Raw genomic sequence first — 21457 nt, 5'->3', positions numbered from 1 at the left:
GAATTCTTGGGGCCAGGTAGAAAGCACTACACAAGAACTGGGATCTGGCAAAAAGGTCACTGGAGCCTTCAGCATAGAACTGGACCAGTCCAACCTACTCTGTGCTGTTGGCTCAAGTGGTATATTTGCCAGGTCTGACCTTTGCTCTGCATCTGCCAAGCCTAATCTACAAATCTCTGAACCAGGTGTATCTGGACCAAGTGCTATTTCATTGATTACTACATCGATGGTGACCAATAAAACTTCCACCTTAAGAGGCTTCTTCTTTCAGCAGACCTGTTGTATTGAGACTGCAAATCACCTGGAACCAAATCTGACAATAGTTTGATGGCCACAGACCCTTCATTTAACCCACTGGGGCTGACGTGAATGCAATGTTTTCAGTTTAGAAGACAAAATCCTCAATTGCCCAAAAATGCCTGGACCTGCTGACTGTCGCACTTTCCCCCAAGTCACCTTAAATAGGGTTTCTTGCTACCTATGACTTCCATGTGGAGACCTTTCCAGTATTGCAGGTTTTCTAATTTTCTGCCTTTTTTGTTTTTCTCTATTTTCTAATGGTATTTTTGTCATCCGTGAAGTTGGTATGGACCTTTAAATTCTTACCTTCGTGGTTGTAAGGTTGCTTCGTCACTCACAATATCATCCAGATTTTCTCTGAGGAATGTTGCTTGCTGCTAGGGCCGAGCATTCAAAGTTGAACCAAGTAAGCCGGTTAGCCTCTGTAAATTAATCTCTTTGGGCACAGTACTCAAAATGCATAACCATGAAGTTCTTGAATGCACAAGAGAGAGTGGGGGTGAGTGTTTGAAAAGTTTCAGCACTCCGTCCATCATTTTATTTTGTGAAGTTCTTTAATGCACCTCACCTCAGAGCTGAGGATGTGAACCTTAAACCTGTCTGTACAATACTCAAACCCACTTTCATCTAGAAATAAAGCCGGAGAATGAGACCGGCAACCCCACCTATGTGGACCACGTATTCTTGTGGGAGGCTCGGAAGTTTACATCGCCTCAATGGCTCCAAGACAGTTTTGTTGTTAAAGGAATGTCATACATCCACCTCACTGTCATTTGAGTTGCCCACCAAACTAGCACCATCACCTTCCAATGCGCCACCGTGATGTTCTCCCTCTTCTGGACTGACCACGAAGTGATGCTGGTGAGAACCCATGTGATGGGCCATGTACACTGCTGGAACTTTGTTTACACTAGGCTCCCAAAGAAACTCATGTGGCCTGCTATGAAGGCTTGAGAACCAAGCGACCGCAGTGGGTCTATACACAGTATGATGAAATGAAGCCGGCCTTAAAAGCACTCATATTGCTTTCAGTTTGTGTAGGAAAAAAGTTCAAAGTCCTGTGCACAATGCACAAGGCTTACTGGTACAAAAGTCTCATATTAATTGGGGAAGCTAGCTGTGGTTCTGCTGAGAGTGTCCACTAAGGTGTTGTTTACTCCTAACACGTACTTGTCTTGCATAGTTTTGTTGTGGGCCTCCAGCCAATTCCAAATGTCTTGAGACTCTTTGAGAGAGAGTCAATGACTTTGTCCCCCCTTTCTTGTTGATGTAAATCATGCTGGTCATATTTTCGGGACGGACCAGCACGGAGGCTTTTGCTATACGTGGAAAAAAGGACTGGAGAGAAAGAAAAATAGCCTTAAGCTCTAGACGACTGATGTGCATCGACTTCTGGAGGGCAAGCCATTTCCCTTGAATATGCAGGTCCTTCAAATAGCCGCCACAGCCTTCCATGGAGGCATCGGCGGTGATGATGTAATATGGGATCGAAGTCAGGAATGTGAGGTCTTGTGAGAGATGAAATTGTTGTGACCAACATGCTAGTATCTCCAGCATCTTTGAGGTAATGCTGATCAAATCTTCAAAGGAGCCGGTTGATTGGACCCATTACAACTGGAGCTCCTCCTGCAATGGCTGCATTTTCAACTGTGTCAGGGGGACAAGGTTTATTGCAGAGGAGATCATGCTGAGGAGCAACTTGAACAGCCACACTGAACAGACCTTCTTTGTGAGATCTTTAGGGCCAGGTTTGACAACCTTTGTTATCTGTCTTGTGACAGAAAAGCCTTGTTTCTGATGGTATCAAGGTTGGCACCCAAAAATATCCTAGTCTGACTTGGGATGGATGAGGATTTTGGGTAATTTACTGTGAGGCCTAGCGAGAGAAAAAGTGAAAGACAGGACGTGAAAGCCCTGGAGGCTTGTTGCGGTGTTGAGGCTTTTAGCAGCCAGACATCTAGCTAAGGGAATAACTGATGACCTTGATTGTGAGGTGTGGCTGCTACCGGGGCAAGACATTTTGTGGAAATCCGAGTGGACTTGAGTCCAAAATGAAGGACCTTGAACTGGTAATGGGTATCTGCAACGGTGTATCCACGGTACACAATCTTCGTACGATCTTCTCTCAACTCATAAGGATAGATACTCGGAGGCCAACTGATGAAGATTTTACACTGGAAATCACGTTACTCATACTGGAATTAGGAGCCTTCGTGGAATAAATTTTACGCTTATATGCTCTCATGAACAAGGGAGAGTTCTGCTTTATTCGAATCATAGCCCTGAAGAAGTCTAAGGTTGATTATACCAAGACGAAACACGTGTTGGCGGCTAGTGTGTTTAAGAAGAAAGACGGAATTAATAAACGGAAGATTTGAAGATTACTCATCTTTTGGAATTTACTCATCTATTTTGATACACTGTTGTTTAGCTCAGGATATATTTATTTATAGAATACATCCTTCATGGTGGTGAGGAAAAAGCTGTGAGATATGGAGCTGCTGTACTCCTTGCTCTTCCCTGCTTGTCTGCGTGTCCAGTCAGAGGATAATGAGAAGTTTTTCACAGATCCATCTGTGTCTTGGTATTGGTTTGAACTTTATGACAAGGGAATGGTGCGACCAGAGACGTCTGTGCCTAAGCTCTGTTTGCACCCCAAGAGCTAATGTTCCCTGAGGCGAAGGGCAACACGACCTTCTAAGACGCGGGTGGCAGTGGAACAATCGAGGGTCGTTGACATTGCTCCAACTCTGGGATCTGGCAGGGAGCCTGTGTGCCCATCTCCAGTGAGCCGCTCCTCTGCTTCAGATACATTTGGAAGACATTCTGTCTGGGATGACTCGTCTGTGGACAAATTGGTTTGATGTGCTTTAATGGGCTTTTGATTGGGTGTTTTGGCTTGCTTTTATACAGTGTTCACAGGGTAAGATGGGTTGTTGGCTGTTTATTAATGTTTACCTTCAATGCTTCCACATCAAGGGTTTGGGGGGTCCAGGTGGGTGGGAGGGGGATCTTGCAAGATGCATTCTATTGCCATATTGTCTTACTTGAGTGTTTTTTCCACTCCTTGCTGGTTGCACCCTCTCCATGTATACTCTTCCATTATGGAACTAGTTAGCCTCTGGGCTCTTTGTTGGTGTCTCTTTGGGACCTGTGTGTTGGTTTGTTTGGATGGGATGGTTGCATGTCCCAGTCCTTGGGGGGCCGTTGTGGGACCTGTTGGGAAGGTGTTTTGGGTTTTGTTGTGGGTATGTGTTAGTTTGTCGGCTGTGGTACATGTGAGGCTGTGGCGATGTGTGTTTGGTACAGTGGACTGCCTGGTTCTGGGAAGCTTTTTGGCACGTGGGTTTTTGGGCAGTTCTTTTTCTTTCTGCTTAACTACCCATGGCTACACAAATTAATTTGCTTACATGGAATGTGCCGGGCCTCTCTTACTTCTTTAAGCGTTATAATGTGTTGTCTTACTTCAAGCGCAGGATCCATTTTGCTTTTCTCCTGGAGACCCACCTCACGGAGATGAAGGGCCGCACCCTTCGGAGACGCTGGCGGGGCCTCTTCTTATTCTGCCTTTTCGTGGGGTGCTCTTATTTGGATAAGGCCTGGGGTCCCTTTCGGTTTGCATAGGGCAGTCACAGACCTGGAGGGTCATTATGCCTTAGCGTTGGTGAATCTCAATGGCAGGGATGTTGCCTTCTTAAATGTATATGCACCGAACGTGGATCAGTTAACATTACTTACTAGCTTGGCGCCCCTGCTTCCACTTATAGTCCCCTACTGGAGGTTGGCGTGGGCCATTTTAATAGTGTGGAGAATCTACATCTGGATCATTCTCATTTGCCTTTAGATGGTACACCCATGGGCAGGCTGGCTGCAGCGTCCTGTTCGTGGTCTGGACAGTGGGATTTAATAGATTGTTGGTGGATTCATCACCAGGAGGCTTGGGTGTATTCCTACCACTTTGGACTACATTATCTCGAGGTTAGACTTGACTGTCTTTATATGTGTAGGACACTTTATTGTCAAGTGGTAGGGCTCGAATACTTATCAAAAATGTATTCTGATCATGTTCATGTGCTGAGGACGTTCCAATGGTTCTCGCCTAGGCCTTGGGTGCTGACCTGGTGCTTTGATCCAGTACTTTTGGATGATCAACCCTTCTGAGCTTTATTGGGGGAGCACATTTCTTAGTACTGGAAAGATAAAACTGGTTTGGTTCATCTGTGGAGATGGAGTAGGAGGCTATGATGGTGGTGATCCAGGGGTATTGTATTTCTAGCAGAATGGGTGTTTGCACTCAACCTCTGTTGGCTATCTAATGGCAGGAGGCGGTGTAGGATGGTCTTCTAGGTGGGCTGAAAGGGACTCTGGATGATAGGGGATGCTTGCTGGAAGAGCGGTAGAGGTTGTTTGAACTTGTGAAACGCCTTTGCTATTTTGATTATAAGGCGTATGTGGATAGGACCCATGCTGAGCAGGATAAGTCAGGCAGGATGCTGACATGGCTTTTTGTGGGATGTGAGAGAGGTTGCTCTACACTTCAGTTACATGATCCTTCAAGTGTGATGTATTTACTCAGGAGGAGATCAATGTAGTGTTTCTGTAGCACTACCGTGAGCTGTATTCCTTTGGGGTGTGAGTGCTGAGGGGGACTTGTTGAGCTATGTTGCGGATGCTTCTCTCCTGTCTCTTGATTCAACGATGATGGATTAACTGGGTGTGGATATTACCATGCAGGAGGTGTGGGGAGCAATCAAGGAGATGACGAGAGGTAAGGTGCCTGGCCTCAATGGGTTTTCAATAGAATTCTATTCATGTCGGACCTAGCTCCTAGACTAGTGGCGCTTTTCAATGACCCCCGGCAACATGGTCAGCTTTCACCCTCGCTAAGGGGGGCAGTTGTTGTGTCCTTCCATCAAAAAAGAAAAGGACTCTTTTCTTATTGATTCTTATCACCCATAACTATTCTTAATGCAGATTACAAAATCTTAAGTAAAATGTTGACAACACGGTATCTCCCTCATATGTGCTCTTTAGTTCATCCGATTCAAATGGGCTTTCTTCCTAAGCGTAGCACTATGCCTCATATCCGGGAATTGATCCTGGCCACAGATCGTAGGGGTAACCTCCCACCGGAGGTCTTCGTTATTGCCATCAACATTCGGAAGGCGTTTTACTCACTCCGCTGGGAATTCCTGTATGCTACTATGCTTAGCATGGGCTTGGGTTTGCCGTTCGTCAAATGGACAAAGCTTCTTTACACTGGCCAGGATCTGGACTGGCACTTTGATATCGGAGGTCTTTGCAGTGGAGTGGGGGACTAGTCAGGGTTGCCCCCTTTCACCTCTGTTGTTTGCTTTGGCCATGGAGCCCGTTTGCCTGCACGGGTCATCAGGTTCTACACTATTAGGGACTGAGCATTGACTCTAACTGCACTTATCTCTCTCTATACACGGATGACATGTTATTGTATCTTAGGGGGAGAAATATCGACCTCTGTGAGGCAGTGGCAGGACTATCAAACTTCTGGACTCTTTTGGGTATTGAGGTCAATTGGACCAAGTTCTGTGTTTATCCCTTGAGGGGTGTTGCCCCTGAGCTAGGTCCTATCCCTATGGCCCAACGTGGAGGTGGGATTGTACAGTGGAGTGGCTGTCTACCACTCCCCTGAATTCTTTAATGAGGGGAACTTCGGTGGTGGGTTGGCTGGGCTTTGTTGATCCATTGCTTTCTGAACTATTTTAACTTTCTTGGTCAATGTCCGCGTGGCCATTTCCAAAATTATTGTGTTGCTGCATCTTCTACATCTGTCCGCAGCACTCCAGTTAGAGTTGCCGTAACAATTATTTCAGCAGCTCGATGGTCTATTACTCTCGCTTTACTGGGGCACTGCACATGACTGTGTTGCGCTCTGGAGGTTGCCCTTGCCCTTGACTGAAGGGGCCCTTGCGTCTCCCGACTTGGAATTATATTAGTTAGCGGCGCAGCTGCAGTGGGTGGTGTGGTGGTGGGCCTTTCTAAGGGAGGGTGTGGGTGTGGCTGAGTGTGGCTCTCCCTCCAAGGATTGCCTCTTGGGTTTTCTACTGATGCCAACACCATCTTCCAAAGTGCGGACAATATCTGGATTAGAACTGGATGTTATGTTTGGGCTTGTGCCCTACGGTGGACTCATACACTAACCCCGTACTCCAGTAAGGTTCCTTTTCTAGTAATTAAGCTTTGGGGTTGCCTGGGTGGTGGTTGGGTCTACACGAGTGGCTAGCGGCAGGGATTAATGTCCTAGGTGATCTTTTTGCAAGGGGGAGAATTGTGTCCTTTTTCAGACCTCAGGGAGTCCCGTGATGTCCCAGTAGGCCATTTCTTACTACATGGTTCCCTGACATGCAAGATACGGGAGTGGTGTGGTGCCGGCATAGCTTAACCTATGGAGTATGACTGCCCGCATCATCTCTTTCTTATTACGGACCTAACAAAAGCATTCAAGTTATAGGGCTTTGTTGGAGGGGGCGCACCCGGCTCTCTGACCCTCTGGCTACATTGGTAGGCGGACCTCAGGATGCCTATCCCTGATCCTTCATGGAGTAAGATACTAGAAGCTAGTTTTATATGCCCGCTTTAAATGTATTCAGTTCTTTTATCTCCATCGGGTCTATCTGACTTCTCAAAACATTCATACTATGTTCCCGGCTGCAGTGTCGGCTTGTGTTCCACATGGTTTGATCTTGCCCGCTCTTATCACCCTATTGGTCAACGGTCCTCCAGGTGGTCCAGGAGGCCACAGATAGAGACTTTCCTCTGAGTCCTTCACTTTGCTTACTAGGCCTCCATGAATGCTCGCGGGCTTGGAAGGCTACTGAAAGCTTCCTGGGTCTGGCCTTGATTCTTGCCCACAGGCAGTTCACCATGAGTTAGAAGTCTGTTCTGAGTCCTGACGTCTACCGCTGGTGGTTTGAGTTGACAAAGTGGGCAGATTGCGAAAGAGAGGCGATCAGCAGGGAGGAGGCTCGGGGGTTCAAGAGGTGCAGATCTACCTGCATGGGAAGCCATCTTGTCGTTCTGCCCCGAATGGACCAAGGGGCCCAGGTGCTTGGAAATGACACCCTTTCTGGAGGCTCCGCAATGGCCTCGGACACTGGTGAGTTGAGTCTCACTTGGCTGACTCCCCTTAGTGATCCTAACCTCGCTCTGCTTCGTAGCTTTGTTTATACACCCTTGATGTGAGTGGAGGATCCTGGGATTAGTACAGGGTGGGTATTTCTGCACAGGGGGAATTTATTCCTCTATTTATGTATTTTTGTATATTTCACTTCTATGGGCCTTTATGCCCCTTTTGAATGACGGTAGCCTACATTTGCTGGGTATATTGTTGCTATTGTCGTTGCTCATGGTGCCGTCTTTAAGTTATTTCACTACTACTGTCTTGTCCCTGTCTTAAGCCTGCCATCATTTAGGTTATTTAAGTTTTTTATACACCTGGATCTGTTGAGATGTAACATTTTATAAATAATATTTACAAAATATAGAAACCTGAGCTCGCACAGACACCTACGGATGAGCCACTGCACAGAACGCGCAATACAATATTAACGTGCTGCATGGAAACACTACAGAAAAACAATATCCTGGAAAAAAGAAAAAATCTTAGCAGGAAAATATGAAAACTTTAAACAGGAGCTACCTCTCGGACATGGATTACCATAATCGCTTTTTGCAGTCCTTCAGGGGCGGCCTTAGGCATGTGCAAGCTGTGCACCTGCACAGGGCTGCCAAAACCCAGGGGCCACCACACCAATATATATCCTTAATATAATAATCCTCTGAGGATGGATACATATTTGCGTGGTGGCTCCATGCAGGGATTTGGTGGCCTCCGGCTCTGTTCCACTTCCAAACACCCTTAGGGAGGCCGCCAAATCCCGGCCAGGGGCCGCCCCGCCCGGACCCCCTCTTCCGGGGCCCCCTACCTACTCTCCCTGCCCAGGGCTGCCATGAGCCTAGAGCCGCCCCTGAGTCCTTTTAAGATTACCGAGAAATTGAGCAATGGTTTTCCTAAAGAGAGGATCCAGTAGGGACCCATTTCAAAATAAGAGCCTTATTTAGAGTTTGGCGGGCAGGTTACTTTTAATTGCTGCCAGGTCTGGGACCCGGAGTGTCTTGCACCGCTTCAAGCACGGTCCCCACCACAGAAATGCTAACAAAGTGATCTGGTGCCGCTGTCCATGGCCCAGGTGATGGGCGCTGGCTCTCCAGAGCCTCCCCACAGAAACTGAACGCGCATTCTGTGCAGGGGTTTTGAACTCACCTCCTCTCAAAGCGTGACATCGGTTTTTGCCTGGGAGACAGTGTGAAAACAGGGACGGCCTTAGGCATGTGCAAGCTGTGCACCTGCACAGGGCCGCCAAACCCCAGGGGCCACCACACCAATATATATCCTTAATATAATAATCCTCTGAGGATGGATACATATTTGCGTGGCGGGCCCTGGCAGGGATTTGGTGGCCTCCGGCTCTGTCCCACTTCCAAACACCCTGACCCCCCACCACCCCTCTTCACTGGCCTCCGCGCTCCGCCTCGCCCGGACCCCCTCTTCCAGGGCCCCTTACCTACGCTCCCTGGGGCCGCCATGAGCCTAGAGCCGCCCCTGGTGAAAATAGCTGATATCAGGTGAAACATGGTGGCACTGTATGTGTGTTTTCCCAAGGTCTGCAGCCTGCACATTCGGGGGCTAATTTACAAACCCCTTGCACCACCGGTATGTCACTTTTTGCCCATTTATAAGTGACACACCTGTGGCACAAGGGGCTTGTAAATAAGCCCCAACAGAAGTGTAAACTGCTGAGCCTAGGTAACTTACACTATGTGAATGGTTACTGCTGCTGCTTGCAGAGCATAACTATAACTATTGGCTTTGGCAATGTTTTATAGCCATGCTTTACAGCAGCGTGGATGCTTTGCAGTGTAGGTAAAATGATTTTTTTTTACACTGTGGGACACAGCCAGGGCTAATGAGCGTTTTATATTTTATAAAAGTGCATTAGCACCGGATGCATTGTAGTCTTTTATTATTATTAGTTTTAGCTGTGCTGCTATATACACTTGCCCCCAGAAATTAGACTTAATCCATCCGCAGCTTTTTTCAAAAAAGAAGTTAAATCGATTCTCCTGGCCAAATTCACCTGAATCATTTATACTCTCTCGTAAATATTTGCTGATCTCTAATGATTACCATTACTTTATTCACCTAATTCATTGTATTTTTACGTTTTTATGTCGATATATCTGCACTGTAAAGCGCTCTGATACCCTCAAGGGTCTTGTTCACGCTATACAAAACTGTCAAAATAAATAAAAATAAATAAATAAATCATTGCCAAACTCGGCAATGTCCATGCTGTATAGCAGGAGCAAAAGGCAATGGCAGAGTCAACATTTTCAAAGGCCAGACCTATTGGTTTTGCCAATACTTGTTTAGTGCACTTTCGCCGCTGCTGCTGGTAATGCGCTTCCATCTAGACCTGCAATATTCAGTCCTAGTTCTGGGGGAAAGGTAAATGTTGTATTATTCGCTCCTTCTTTCTCTTTTTTCAGGCGCACGGATTTCAAGGCATCACAGTCTTGTAGCACCCCCTGATGTTTCCAGTTAGGAACTGCACTAGCAGACCTCATCCGTATCTCTGTCGCGCTTATCTGCTGGTGTGTAGAACTTGCCTAAATCCACCATACGCTGCAACGTTATTAGACACCAACTTAGTTCTGCCTATGCATGTCTATATCGAGCTGCAGCCCTCCCCGCTATTCCCATACTGAGAGTCTCAGACAGCCCTGCGCATGCTCCCAAATGTTGATAAACAGCATTTTGTAGGGCTATTAGAGTACTGGAATATACTCACCTTTAGCAATGTTTCTCAGTCCTCCGGACCTGCAAGAAACCCTTTATTCTACAACGGAGGTCTCATAAACAGCTGTCACAGGAGACCCTTCCGGAAGCACTTCTTTTCCACCGGAACGCTCCCCACACAACCCCGCCTGTGTGTGTCGCCCTAACATCCAGCCCTCTCTGCAGAGTACAGGGACCCGAACCCAGCTCTGCAAATACAAATCAGTGTTTATTCCGGTATTATTTACTTCTGTGTTTTTGTAAAACGAATATTGTTCTCGGCAATCTTCGGGGGATGCAGAGGCGCTGTGCACACATAAAAGACAGGAACGATAATGTACAGCGTTAATGTCCAAAATTAGAAATGAAAACAAGAAAAAGAAAAGTAAATATAACAGTGAATATCGAAAAGTCGAACAGGTAAAATAAAGATTAAAAAAACAGGTAAAATTATCATTTAGGAAATCATTTGATGCTTTCAAGCTACTCAGCCTGAAGAAAAGCAATTCAACAGGTTTTTGAAAACCTTCGAAATGTTAATACACCTGCTAACGCTCTGCTTTCTCTCCGAATGACAAGGCTGTAAACCAATGACAAAACTGCAGCAGAAATCTTCACATTGCAAAAGTTAGCTTTGAATAAACATCCTTTTGCTAGCTGCTCAAGCAGCTAGAGTGACTATGGAGCATATTTACAAGAAACATCGGAGTGCGGTGATACTTTAAAATTGGTAACGCCTCGCTCCAACAGTTTCAAAATGCAGGGATGCACTGTTTTCACAAGAATGTGGTGCACCACTCAGTAGCGGCTCGTGGAGGGAGTGCTGCGGGGCGGTAGGGCGGGACAGGAGACTAAGCAGGGTGGGGGTAGTAAACTACGGAATACGTCCAAAGGGAGGTAAGAAAACAAATAAATAAATAAAATGAATTTCCTTGCGCATACTGCATTGCCAAATGCGATGCAGCGCGCGCAACAAAATTTGTTTTATTTATTTGTTTACTTACCTCTGTTCTGCCGTATTCCGTAGTTTAGTACCCCCCGCCCCACTCTTCTCCTCCCCTGCCCCGCCGCAGCACTCCCTCCACGAGCCGCTACTGGCACCACTGCGTTACCACTAGCGCTGGTGCTAAAAAAAGGTGCATAGCGCCATCGTAGGCACCCTAGCGCCATTTTGCTTGAGTGACTGTGCAGGAAGGGGCACCTTCCTGAACATAAACATTCATTACAGGCGAATTGCTCTGTCTATGTGTGCTGCAGAATGCAGCACACGTGGAAAGAGCAAAATACGAGTAGAAATAAAACAATTCTCTTCGTATCGCCTACTTAAGACCAGGTATTCCCTTGCAGTGTTTTTGGCGCTGCTCCATACCTTGTATATATGGGGTGATGTCAAAAAGCAATGGGTGTTGCGGCAGAACGCCCACTGCAACACGCATTGCCCACACCTTTCACGCTAAGTGCTTCATGAATAGGGGCATTATTTACAAGGCAGCGTTAAGCCATGTTAAGTGGCTTAACACAGCCTAGTAATTAAAGCGAAGGAGTTAACACCACCAGAATGTAAATAAAAGTGATGTTCTGGTGGTATTAACTCCTTTTACATATACCCCTACAGTTGTAGAACTTAACAAGCATTGGCAAAGCCAATGGGTCTCCCCTATGGAAGAGCTATTGGCTTTGCCAATGTGTTTTAGCCATGTTATACACCAGCGTGGCTGCTGTGAAGCATGGCTGAAAGTTAGTGGCATAGGGCAGAATGGCATTGACTGGAGTGGCGTGGAGCGGAGTGGAGTGATATAGAGTGGCGTAGAGTAAAAGAAGAATGGAGTAGAGTTTTGTGGCATAGAGTGGAGAAGAGTGGAGGGGCATCACTTGGTGGGGGAGTGGATTACAGTGTAGTGACAGTGGAATGGTATAGAGTAGAGTGTTGTAGAGTGGAGGGGCATCACTTGGAGGTGAGCAGAGTAGAGGGGAAATTACCATTACGTTTGCACAGACATACAGTTTTACTGATAAAACTATACAGCGCGAAAACGATGATGTTTGGAAACCCCTTCACCTGGTGTACTGATTTTTTTCACCTGGTGTATTGATTTTTTTTATCGCATTAAAGTATTGTTTATACCACACTTTAGAATTTGAAAGAAATGTGCTGCATTTGTGCTTTCCTAATTCCCATATATTTTGAAATATTTGCCTTTCATTTACAGACATTTACATTTTGTTGTGTGCTAGAAACAACATCGCACAGCCTCCCACCACCATCCCCTCCCAGTACCAAGCAAGGTTCTCACATAAATCCTCTCACTTTGAAGTCAGAGAAAGAATTGTAAACATTGTGGTTCCTCATAGAACAGAGCCCGGCATTTGTCCTCTGGCTCTGAAAGCACAGCAAATGTGACAAGATAAGAACAAAATGTAAATGCCTTTTTACAGCAAGTGAATATTTGTGGAAGAATACAAGGAGTGGCCATAAACAGGCTTTGCTCTTTGGGAGGGCACAGGCATACCGGACAACCTAAAAACAAATAAAGCCAGCAAAAAGAAAGCAAGCAAATCTGAGTTAGGAACCACAAAGCCAATGGTAAGCAATAGTTGGAATGCATTCCCAGGGAAGCTTCAAAATGTCCCCAAGAGGACTTTTGAAACCAGACAGCACTTCGATCTACAAATCCAGGGCGAGTATAGACAGAGAAGTAGTACTAACTGTTAACACCCATCACAAGCACTGAAGACCTACTTTGCAGCACTCACAAACACCGACAAAGGCCTACACTGCTGTCACATCTATCAAACGTATCAAAAAAAGACTGCATGTGCAAAAGTCCAGTGTTTTGTATGCTATGGACTTCTAATTCATAAAGAAAGCACAACCCAAGAAAAAGCGAAGAAATCAAGTTGTCTAATGTCACACGTGTAAAGCAAAGGCCACTTTGCTTTGCATTCTGGTACATGCCCTGTTTTTAAAATAGTACTGCAAGACTACAAATACCAGTCCTCCATCTCCGGTTCAAAATGGCTCTTTATTTCCCCCTGCAGGCAGAGTGTGAGAACTTCATCCGTGTGATCCAGAGGTTGAACAGAACATCCACCCTCCTGTGTGGCACCAATGCTGGCTCCCCCAAGTGTTGGTTCCTGGTAAGTGTAGGCACGGATGAGAACAGGTGGCAAAGGGCTGTGGTGTTTAGGCACCTAGGGGACTAGTCAGACCCCAAAAATCTGGCAGTCAACCCCAGCATTTAGAGCAAAACCAGATACTGCTGTATGGCAACCCATTGAACCTCACTGCATCAATTCTATCCAGTTGTTTTCAATGCTACTTTCCCAATACGCAAAAAAATGCCAAAATTGCCTCCAAGTTTCCACAAAAAATCATTGGAGCAAGAACTGCATACCCGTTTAAATATTTGTAATTGTATATAGGGCATACCAGCATTTAAGGACCAACATGCTTGAACCCCCCCCCCCCCTTGCTTTGCAATTAATGAGGGTATGACAGGCACCCAAAGATGTCTTAAATCATATTCGATGTTGAAATAACGTGACTGGCTATTCCTGAATCCCAAGTTGGTTTTAGATTCTGCTCAGTTTTCATAAGTGTTGAATGCACCCTAAAATGCGCAATTTACAACATCATGCCTTATTAATCTGGAGCGGGAGTTTAAAGCCACTCAGTAAAATTGTATTCTAACCTTATTTTAATTTATTCTTTTTGAGCTTCAAAATATCCCATATGCCACTACTCCTGATGGACCTTGGTTGTAAACCATCATATGCAAGTCTACTTTTAAATTTTAGCCAATTTATCTATACTTACTGGGTCAATGTACTTTACAGTGCACCACAGCCCAAAAAGTTTACTATCATGTCTTGGTGTGGGTGTACCCTGAAATTACCCACTAAACTTGTTTGGAATTGTTTAAATCTTATCCAGATAAAAATATTGGCTCTTTTCAACTGTGCTTTAACCCCTTGGGCGTTGTCGCGATTCTGCGCCTGTGCGGCCGTTTTAATGAAAGGGCAGGTTCATGACGGCCCCCAGCCATCATCAGCACACGCCCACCGTGCTGCATGACGGACGAGGGCCGACATCAGCATGGAAGGGGTTAAGCTGCACCATCTGCTGCTATTATTCCAAAAATCCTGGAGGAAAACAATCAAATCTCCCTCTAAAGTTGATGGCACTCTTCAAACACAACCTTTAGGGAGAATCCGTAAATCCTTCCAATAAAGTTGCCTTTGACTTTTACTGAGCCAAAAATTAAAAGTTGTCAGAGCATCTTTCGTCTGTAAAAGCCCAATCAGTTATACATTCTTAACTTAGCCCCTGGCTTTACAATGCATGAGTCAATTAGAGTCTTTTATTAATTAGTGATTTACCTCAGACAAGTCTGTCCTCTTTGACATACATGATAATCGACTCAGAATGCTGCACTAACATATGAACTCACTCACTCACTCTGCCTGCAAGTCCTCACATTCCCCCACTCTCTCACTCAACTATTAGTCCAACTCTGTTCCCTTTTCCGTACAAATTATCAGTTCTCTATCTCTGGTGTAGTTTGAGCGTTCCTCCCCCAGACTCAGCTCTTTTTAACCATTTTCTTTGTTTCCAAGAAAAATGAAGGCAAGGTGCTCCCTGGCGTGACTTTCAAAGGTGAAAACATGGTCCCAGCTTTGCCATCTGACCCGTCTGTGACCATCTCTGTAGGTAAGGGCTGGATCTCTTCAAATATTTGTTTATCCTACTGTACGACGGAAAACGTGTGCAGCCCCAGGGTTGGCCTCTGCATTGGCCAATAATCATTTTGGAAATTTTGTGGTATGTCATTAGCTGTCTCTGTAGGTATGGGGTTGCTGCCTCTCTGAACCATCTCTGCCGGTAAGAGCTTGGTCTCTGCAAGAAATGTTGATCTTTCGTGGGAAAGCTGTACGGCCACAAGACTATTCCCACTGACGCAGGCTGACATCTCTGCAGGTTCAACGTTGATTCCTTTACCGCAGCACACCATTAACCATTTCTATTGGTCTGAAGTTGGATCTCTTACTGAAAGATCCCTCTATGAAGGCACGTTGGGTTCTTTAGAATTGCAGTAAACATCTCTACCACAAAAGAAGTAAAACTGCGTGAACGTAAACACCTCTTTAAGTCCATAGTACCCTAGTACTCTTGTAACAATCTCAAGCTAGCTCTTGAGGGCACAGATTCACTCTGAACTTTCGAAGAAGTGCCTGAGGAAGGCTGAGAAGTTGGTTTGCAATGTCCTCTAAAGCTGCTGTAGTTACAGCAACAACAGCATCTTGCTGCTAACCATGACATTCAGTTGGCGAAGTTCCTAGAGCAGACGGTAGCTTTGGTCACAGTGGTGGATACAACGATACTACCGCAGTTGAAGATAACCATCGCTTTCATGCGCTGACTTCTTAGAAGAAGGTAATACTGACCCACTTGGCCTCAGCACTCTCTACTGTAGATGAGACGGAACTGCAGTGGTTCCCTCTTGACGGAAGCCAAGACTTGGCATTAGCTGAGGTTTTAGAGCAGGCCCACACTGTGGTGGGTTAATTTTGTTTTAAGAGGGACGTAAGTTAAGGAAAATACTGTGACATCAAAATGGCAGCCTGGCGAAAGGCCTCCAACTCAAACTTTGGGCTCTGCCAGGTCGCCATTTATGATTGTGTTGATATTTCTCAAACCGATTCAGTACGGCAGTCTGTATATATAATCAGGTAAACATTTTCTTCCATAAATCTGAGAAAATCCCGCACTTGAGTCTTCTGGAACAGTTAAAGAGAACTGCCAGTGAATAAATGGTGATTTCCTGAAGACTCAAGTGCGGTATTTTCTCAGATTTATGAAGGAAAATGTTTACCTGTTATACAGGAGGCGTGCATGGTGTTCGACTCTACCCTGCACCACCGGTGGTTAGGTGCACGCGGGAAAAGCCACAAACCCAGGGTGTGTGTGTGTGTTTATATATATATATATATATATATATATATATATATATATATATATATATATATATATATATATATATATATATATATATATATATATGTAGTTTTTACCTGTTAGTGCTTTCTCACTTTCCTTCAAAATTGTAGTTTTCGCAATCACGTGACTAAGTCACAGGTGTATATAATCAAGTTTGTTCAGCAAGGCAGGTATGTGAGCAAGGCCACCCTGTTGGCCGAAACGCGCCATCCTGTCCGTTTTTCTTGCGCTGATGACCAAATAAATAATGAATCACTGCAGCCAGCAGTGAGTTGATCGAATTACAAAGCGTCTGTTTTCTCTGCATGGTGGGTTCAGCACCAAGAGCGGTAATTGGATATATATATATATATATATATATATATATATATATGATGAAACTTGCCGCTTGAAGGACACCATGCAACACAGCAACAAAGAGTCGACCCAAAAGTGCTGGTGCAAGGTGGTTTTAATCGAATAAAGCCAGCGCTGCCGCCACAAGAGCGATAATTGTATATATATATTTATATATATATATATATATATATATATATATATATATATATATATATATATATATATATATATATATATCCATCAAGCGCAGGTTAGCCCCAAAGGAATTCAACCACCAGAAGGTCACGTAGTTCCGAGTATTTATTTAAAAACTTGCAAGCAGGCAATAAACAGGATACAAGCACCAGTGCCTTTGAAATGCCAACCACGTTTCAGGAATCCACAATGTTCCTTTCATTAGTGGCAGGCACAACAGCAAAGAGCAAAGTTCATCGCGCACCTCATATATTCATAGCACCTGCTCCGATGGGCGTGGCCTTTCGCAAGGCCTTCTGGTGCTTGTAGTGCGTCGAAATTCTTCCCCCGTGGGTATGCTCAAATACTTCATGCAAATAAAAAAGTTCAAATGAATGCCCAAGTGGGTTTGTGCTCTGTCCTGTAAAAATGCCTATCCTGCTTTGAAGAATTCAATAGGAACGGTAGCTGACACTGACCCTGCATCAGCGCCAGATTCTTCTTTCCGTACCTTGTGGCACCTAATGGCGCCAACACGGACCTGCAACAAGCATTTGTCACTTGTCACTTGAGATGTCATCAGTGATATCATCAGTGATGTCATTTGAGATGTCATCAGTGATGTCATCAGTGATGTCACTGACCATGTCATGAATGATGTAATATGTGATATCATCAGCAGTGGATTGTGGGCACGCGAGTTATTGTGAGTCCAACTAACTATAACGTGGGAATTTCAATGGTTTTGTATGAGTAAAATGTTCAGCTAACTATAACTGGTGTGAAACCTATGGTTTTTTCAGTGAATTTGAAAGGTTTTTTAAATGCTAATTCCTAACTATAACAAGTGTTAAACCTATGTTTTTTTCAGTGAATTTCAAAGGTTTTTAAAAAGCTAATTCCTAACTATAACGATTGTGAAACCTATGGTTTTTTCAGTGAATTATATAGATAGATAGATGGATAGATAGATAGATAGATAGATAGATAGATAGATAGATAGATAGATAGATAGATAGATAGATAGATAGATAGATAGATAGATAGATAGATAGATAGATAGATAGATAGATAGATAGATAGATAGATAGATAGATAGATAGATAGATAGATAGATATTTATATATGTATTTCAAGGTGCCCACAAGCTTCGGAAATGCACACGGTAGCAGACAAACTTTTCAAAGCTCATTTGATTGCAGCACACCAGCATTTTAACATCCAGAAATAAATCACTTTTTCCTGACGCGTTTCGTGCTACATTGCACTTGTTCACAGGATTGACAAACAGCAAAACAAACAGCCTCGATTTTCTGTGCATTTAAATAGTGTCCTGCTTGATGATTGGATTACTCAGGTAAGTTTGAATTTGTTGCATTATGGAACATGGTGTTCCATATATACAGTCGGTTTATGTCTGTGTGTGTGTGTGTATATATAATATATATATATATATATATATATATATATATATATATATATATATATATATATATATATATATATATATATATATATATAGATGGATAGATAGATAGATAGATAGATAGATAGATAGATAGATAGATAGATAGATAGATAGATAGATAGATATAGATAGATATAGATAGATAGATAGATAGATAGATAGATAGATAGATAGATAGATAGATAGATAGATAGATAGATAGATAGATAGATAGATAGATAGATAGATAGATAGATAGATAGATAGATAGATAGATAGATAGATAGATAGATATACACTGGAAGAGGTTAACTGTGCCATGATGGCAAGTGTGGGTGGGAAAGTGCCTGGGCCTGATGGGGTCCCCGTAGATCTATATGAATCTAATTCAGTGCTATGGGGCCCACTTTTAACACAGGTAATAACAGCAAGCTTCACCTCACATTTTATTGAAAGTTGATCAGAATCAACTCTGGTCACAATTTTTAAAAAAGGTGATCGCCATGACTCGGGTTGTTACTGTCCTATGTCATTATTGGATTCTTTGGTCAAAGTTGTAGGGCGAATACTACTTGTAAGATTGCAGAATTGGGCTGAAGATAATAAGATAATTTCAGACCTGCAATTTGATTTCCGCGAGGTTTTAGGAACTTTTGAGAAGAGTCTAAATTTGAATATCATTATAGGGAAATATATAAAAGCAAGCGGGGTAGGCTGTTTTTTAACCTTCGTAGATGTCACGGCGGCTTTCGATTGCATAATTCACGATAAGTTATGGAGGATCTTGGAGGACCTAGGTGTGGAACCTTCGATAATATACTTCCTAAGGCAACTATACAGCGATGCAAATGTGAAGGTGAGAATGCACGGCTTTGCTTAAGATACAGAGAGGGATAAGCAAAGCTGCGTGCAGGTCCCATTTTTATTTACCCTATATATTAATGGTCTAGGCAAAGCACTAGTGAACCAGTGCTAGGACCTTCCTCAAATTGATAGACGAACTATACCCGTCCTTCTGTATGCGGATGATGCTGTTTTTGATGTCACGTACTTATGTGAGACTACAAAAAGTAGTGACTTTTTTTCTTCATTCATGCATGAAGTTGGTCTTAGCGTAAATACATCAAAGACTTTTATTATGAAATGTGGTGCTGGTAGCTCGAAAATGCGGAGACATTTAAATAGATTGAAAAAAAGTTGAATTTACAAAAACAAAAATCCTACTTAGGTATTTTATTTGAGCAAAACAGAACTTGGGCCCAGGCAGTACAATCAACGAAACTGTTTATGAAAGCCACCGCAGTCTTAGTTAAATTTACAAGGAAACTGGGCAGACGTCCGCTGGTAGAGTTACTTCGTATCTATCAGGCCAAATTTGTTTCAACAGCTATGTATGGCTCAGGTGTCTGGGGTTGTTCTGATACGCATCCATTACAATTAGTTGAGAATGCATTTTTAAGATTCCTACTGGCAGTCCCTAGTAGTACATCTTCTTATGTATGCCACTCTGAATTAGGTGCCACTTACGTTTCAGACCTTATAAAAATGGAGCCCATTTAACTATGGCATAGGATCTGGATGTCAGAAAAAACCACTCTTAATCAGGACATTTTAATTGATAGTTTTAAACTAGAATGAGTAAGAACTATAGTTACTTACCTGTAAACTGTGGTTCTCCAGTATTGGTGTCTTTCAGAGATTCACATGCTTGAATATCCCCCGTCGTCGAAGTGGGAGTCCCACGGTACATAAAATAGCAGTCATATATGCATGTATACATGAAAAATTATAACGAATAAAAATATACATACATATAGTGCAATAAATTGTAAATTCTAAAAGTACCATAGAACATAATAGGCCCATTGAAAAGCCTAAGGGAGAACTCACTTTAGTAGCATATCAGTGTCATTATGTGTTGGATCACATTCCAGCCAATCAGGCTGTAGCCTCCTCTAGAACCTTCTCCTCAGAAGCCCAAGTCCTCAGATTTTCGTAGCACAGAGTAAGTAAAAGTGCCTGAGGAGAAGAGAGCCTCTGAGGGGAGGATGGGAGGGTCGCATGTGAATCTATGAAAGACACCAATACTGGAGAACCACAGTTTACAGGTAAGTAACTATAGTTCTTCTCCAGTATTAGGGGTGTCTTTCATAGATTCACATGCTTGAATAGAGTAGAAAGCAGTAAAACATCACAGGAGTCATAAAGGTAATACATCAAGCAAAGAAGGTAAATATATATGGCAATATGCACTAAATACCAAAACATAATTAGGAAAAAACCTTTATGACTGGAGGCGGGTAGCAACAGAGGCTCACCTTTATTGGAAAAGATTCCGCAGCACCGCTTGACCCACTGCCGCATCCGCGGCGTCTGTTGATTGCAGGCAGTAGTGCTTAGTAAAAGTATGGCTGCTCGACCAAGTAGCAGCTCTGCAGATCTGTCGTAAGGGTACCCCCGCAAAAAGGGCAGCCGAAGTAGACACTGCTCTAGATGAATGAGCTCGAACTGGAGCAGGAAGGGGCTTTCCAGCCCGTTGGTGGCAGAAGGATATGGTAGAGGATATCCACCTGGTTATAGTCTGCTTGGTAACAGGTTGTCCTTTGCAAGTTGGACCATATGCCACAAACAATTGATCCGATTTTCTGATAGGTGCAGTTCGTTGAATGTAGAATTTGAGACAACGTTTCACATCTAATGAATGCAATGACCGCTCAGCTGGAGTTTGCGGAGCAGGAAAGAAAGTCTTCAGAATTACAGGTTCGTTGAGATGAAAGTCACTGGGAACCTTTGGGATGAACTTAGGATTAGTTCGTAATGTCACGGCCTCGTTGGAGAATTTTAGGAAAGGAGGCTGTATGGTAAACGCCTGGATGTCACTGACACGTCTTGAGGACGTTAAGGCGAGTAAGAGAGCAACTTTCCACGTGAGAAATTTAAGAGTTGCCGAGTGAATAGGCTCAAATGGTGGTAGAAGTAGTTGAGACAAGACCAAATTCAAGCGCCAGGCAGGCGGAGGGCGACGGATAGGTGGAAACATCCTAAAAAGGCCCTTGTAAAATTGCTTAATGATCCTTGAAGAACATAAAGATGGGGAACCATCATGGCGGAAACGGGAAATCGCCGCCAGAAACACTTTAAGAGTTGAGTGGGACAGACCTGATTTTGCCAGGGATAAAAAGAAAGGTAAAATTTGTTCAGGTTTTGCAGTCATTGGGTCCAAATCCTTGGTGCGGCACCAGACACAGAAACGCTTCCACTTGAGTTGGTACGTTTTTATGGTGGAGGGTGCGCGAGCCCGCGCTAACACCTCCCTGCAGTCCCT

At 44.0% G+C, this 21457-nt stretch overlaps 1 protein-coding gene across 1 annotated transcript in view; it reads left to right on the top strand.

The window, feature by feature from the left end:
- Positions 1–21457, top strand: part of LOC144798124 (semaphorin-7A-like) — a 207992-nt gene that overhangs the window by 99017 nt on the left and 87518 nt on the right. The window contains exons 6-7 of the mRNA XM_078668880.1: positions 13214–13312; positions 14792–14885. Of these exons, the coding sequence (XP_078525006.1) occupies positions 13214–13312; positions 14792–14885 (193 nt within the window). The remainder of the gene's footprint in view (positions 1–13213; positions 13313–14791; positions 14886–21457) is intronic.

Source organism: Lissotriton helveticus, chromosome 12 (genome assembly GCF_964261635.1).
Source record: "Lissotriton helveticus chromosome 12, aLisHel1.1, whole genome shotgun sequence".
Taxonomy (NCBI): domain Eukaryota; kingdom Metazoa; phylum Chordata; class Amphibia; order Caudata; family Salamandridae; genus Lissotriton; species Lissotriton helveticus.
Note: the sequence above shows the minus strand (reverse complement) of the source record. Positions and strands in the feature narration are given on the sequence as shown.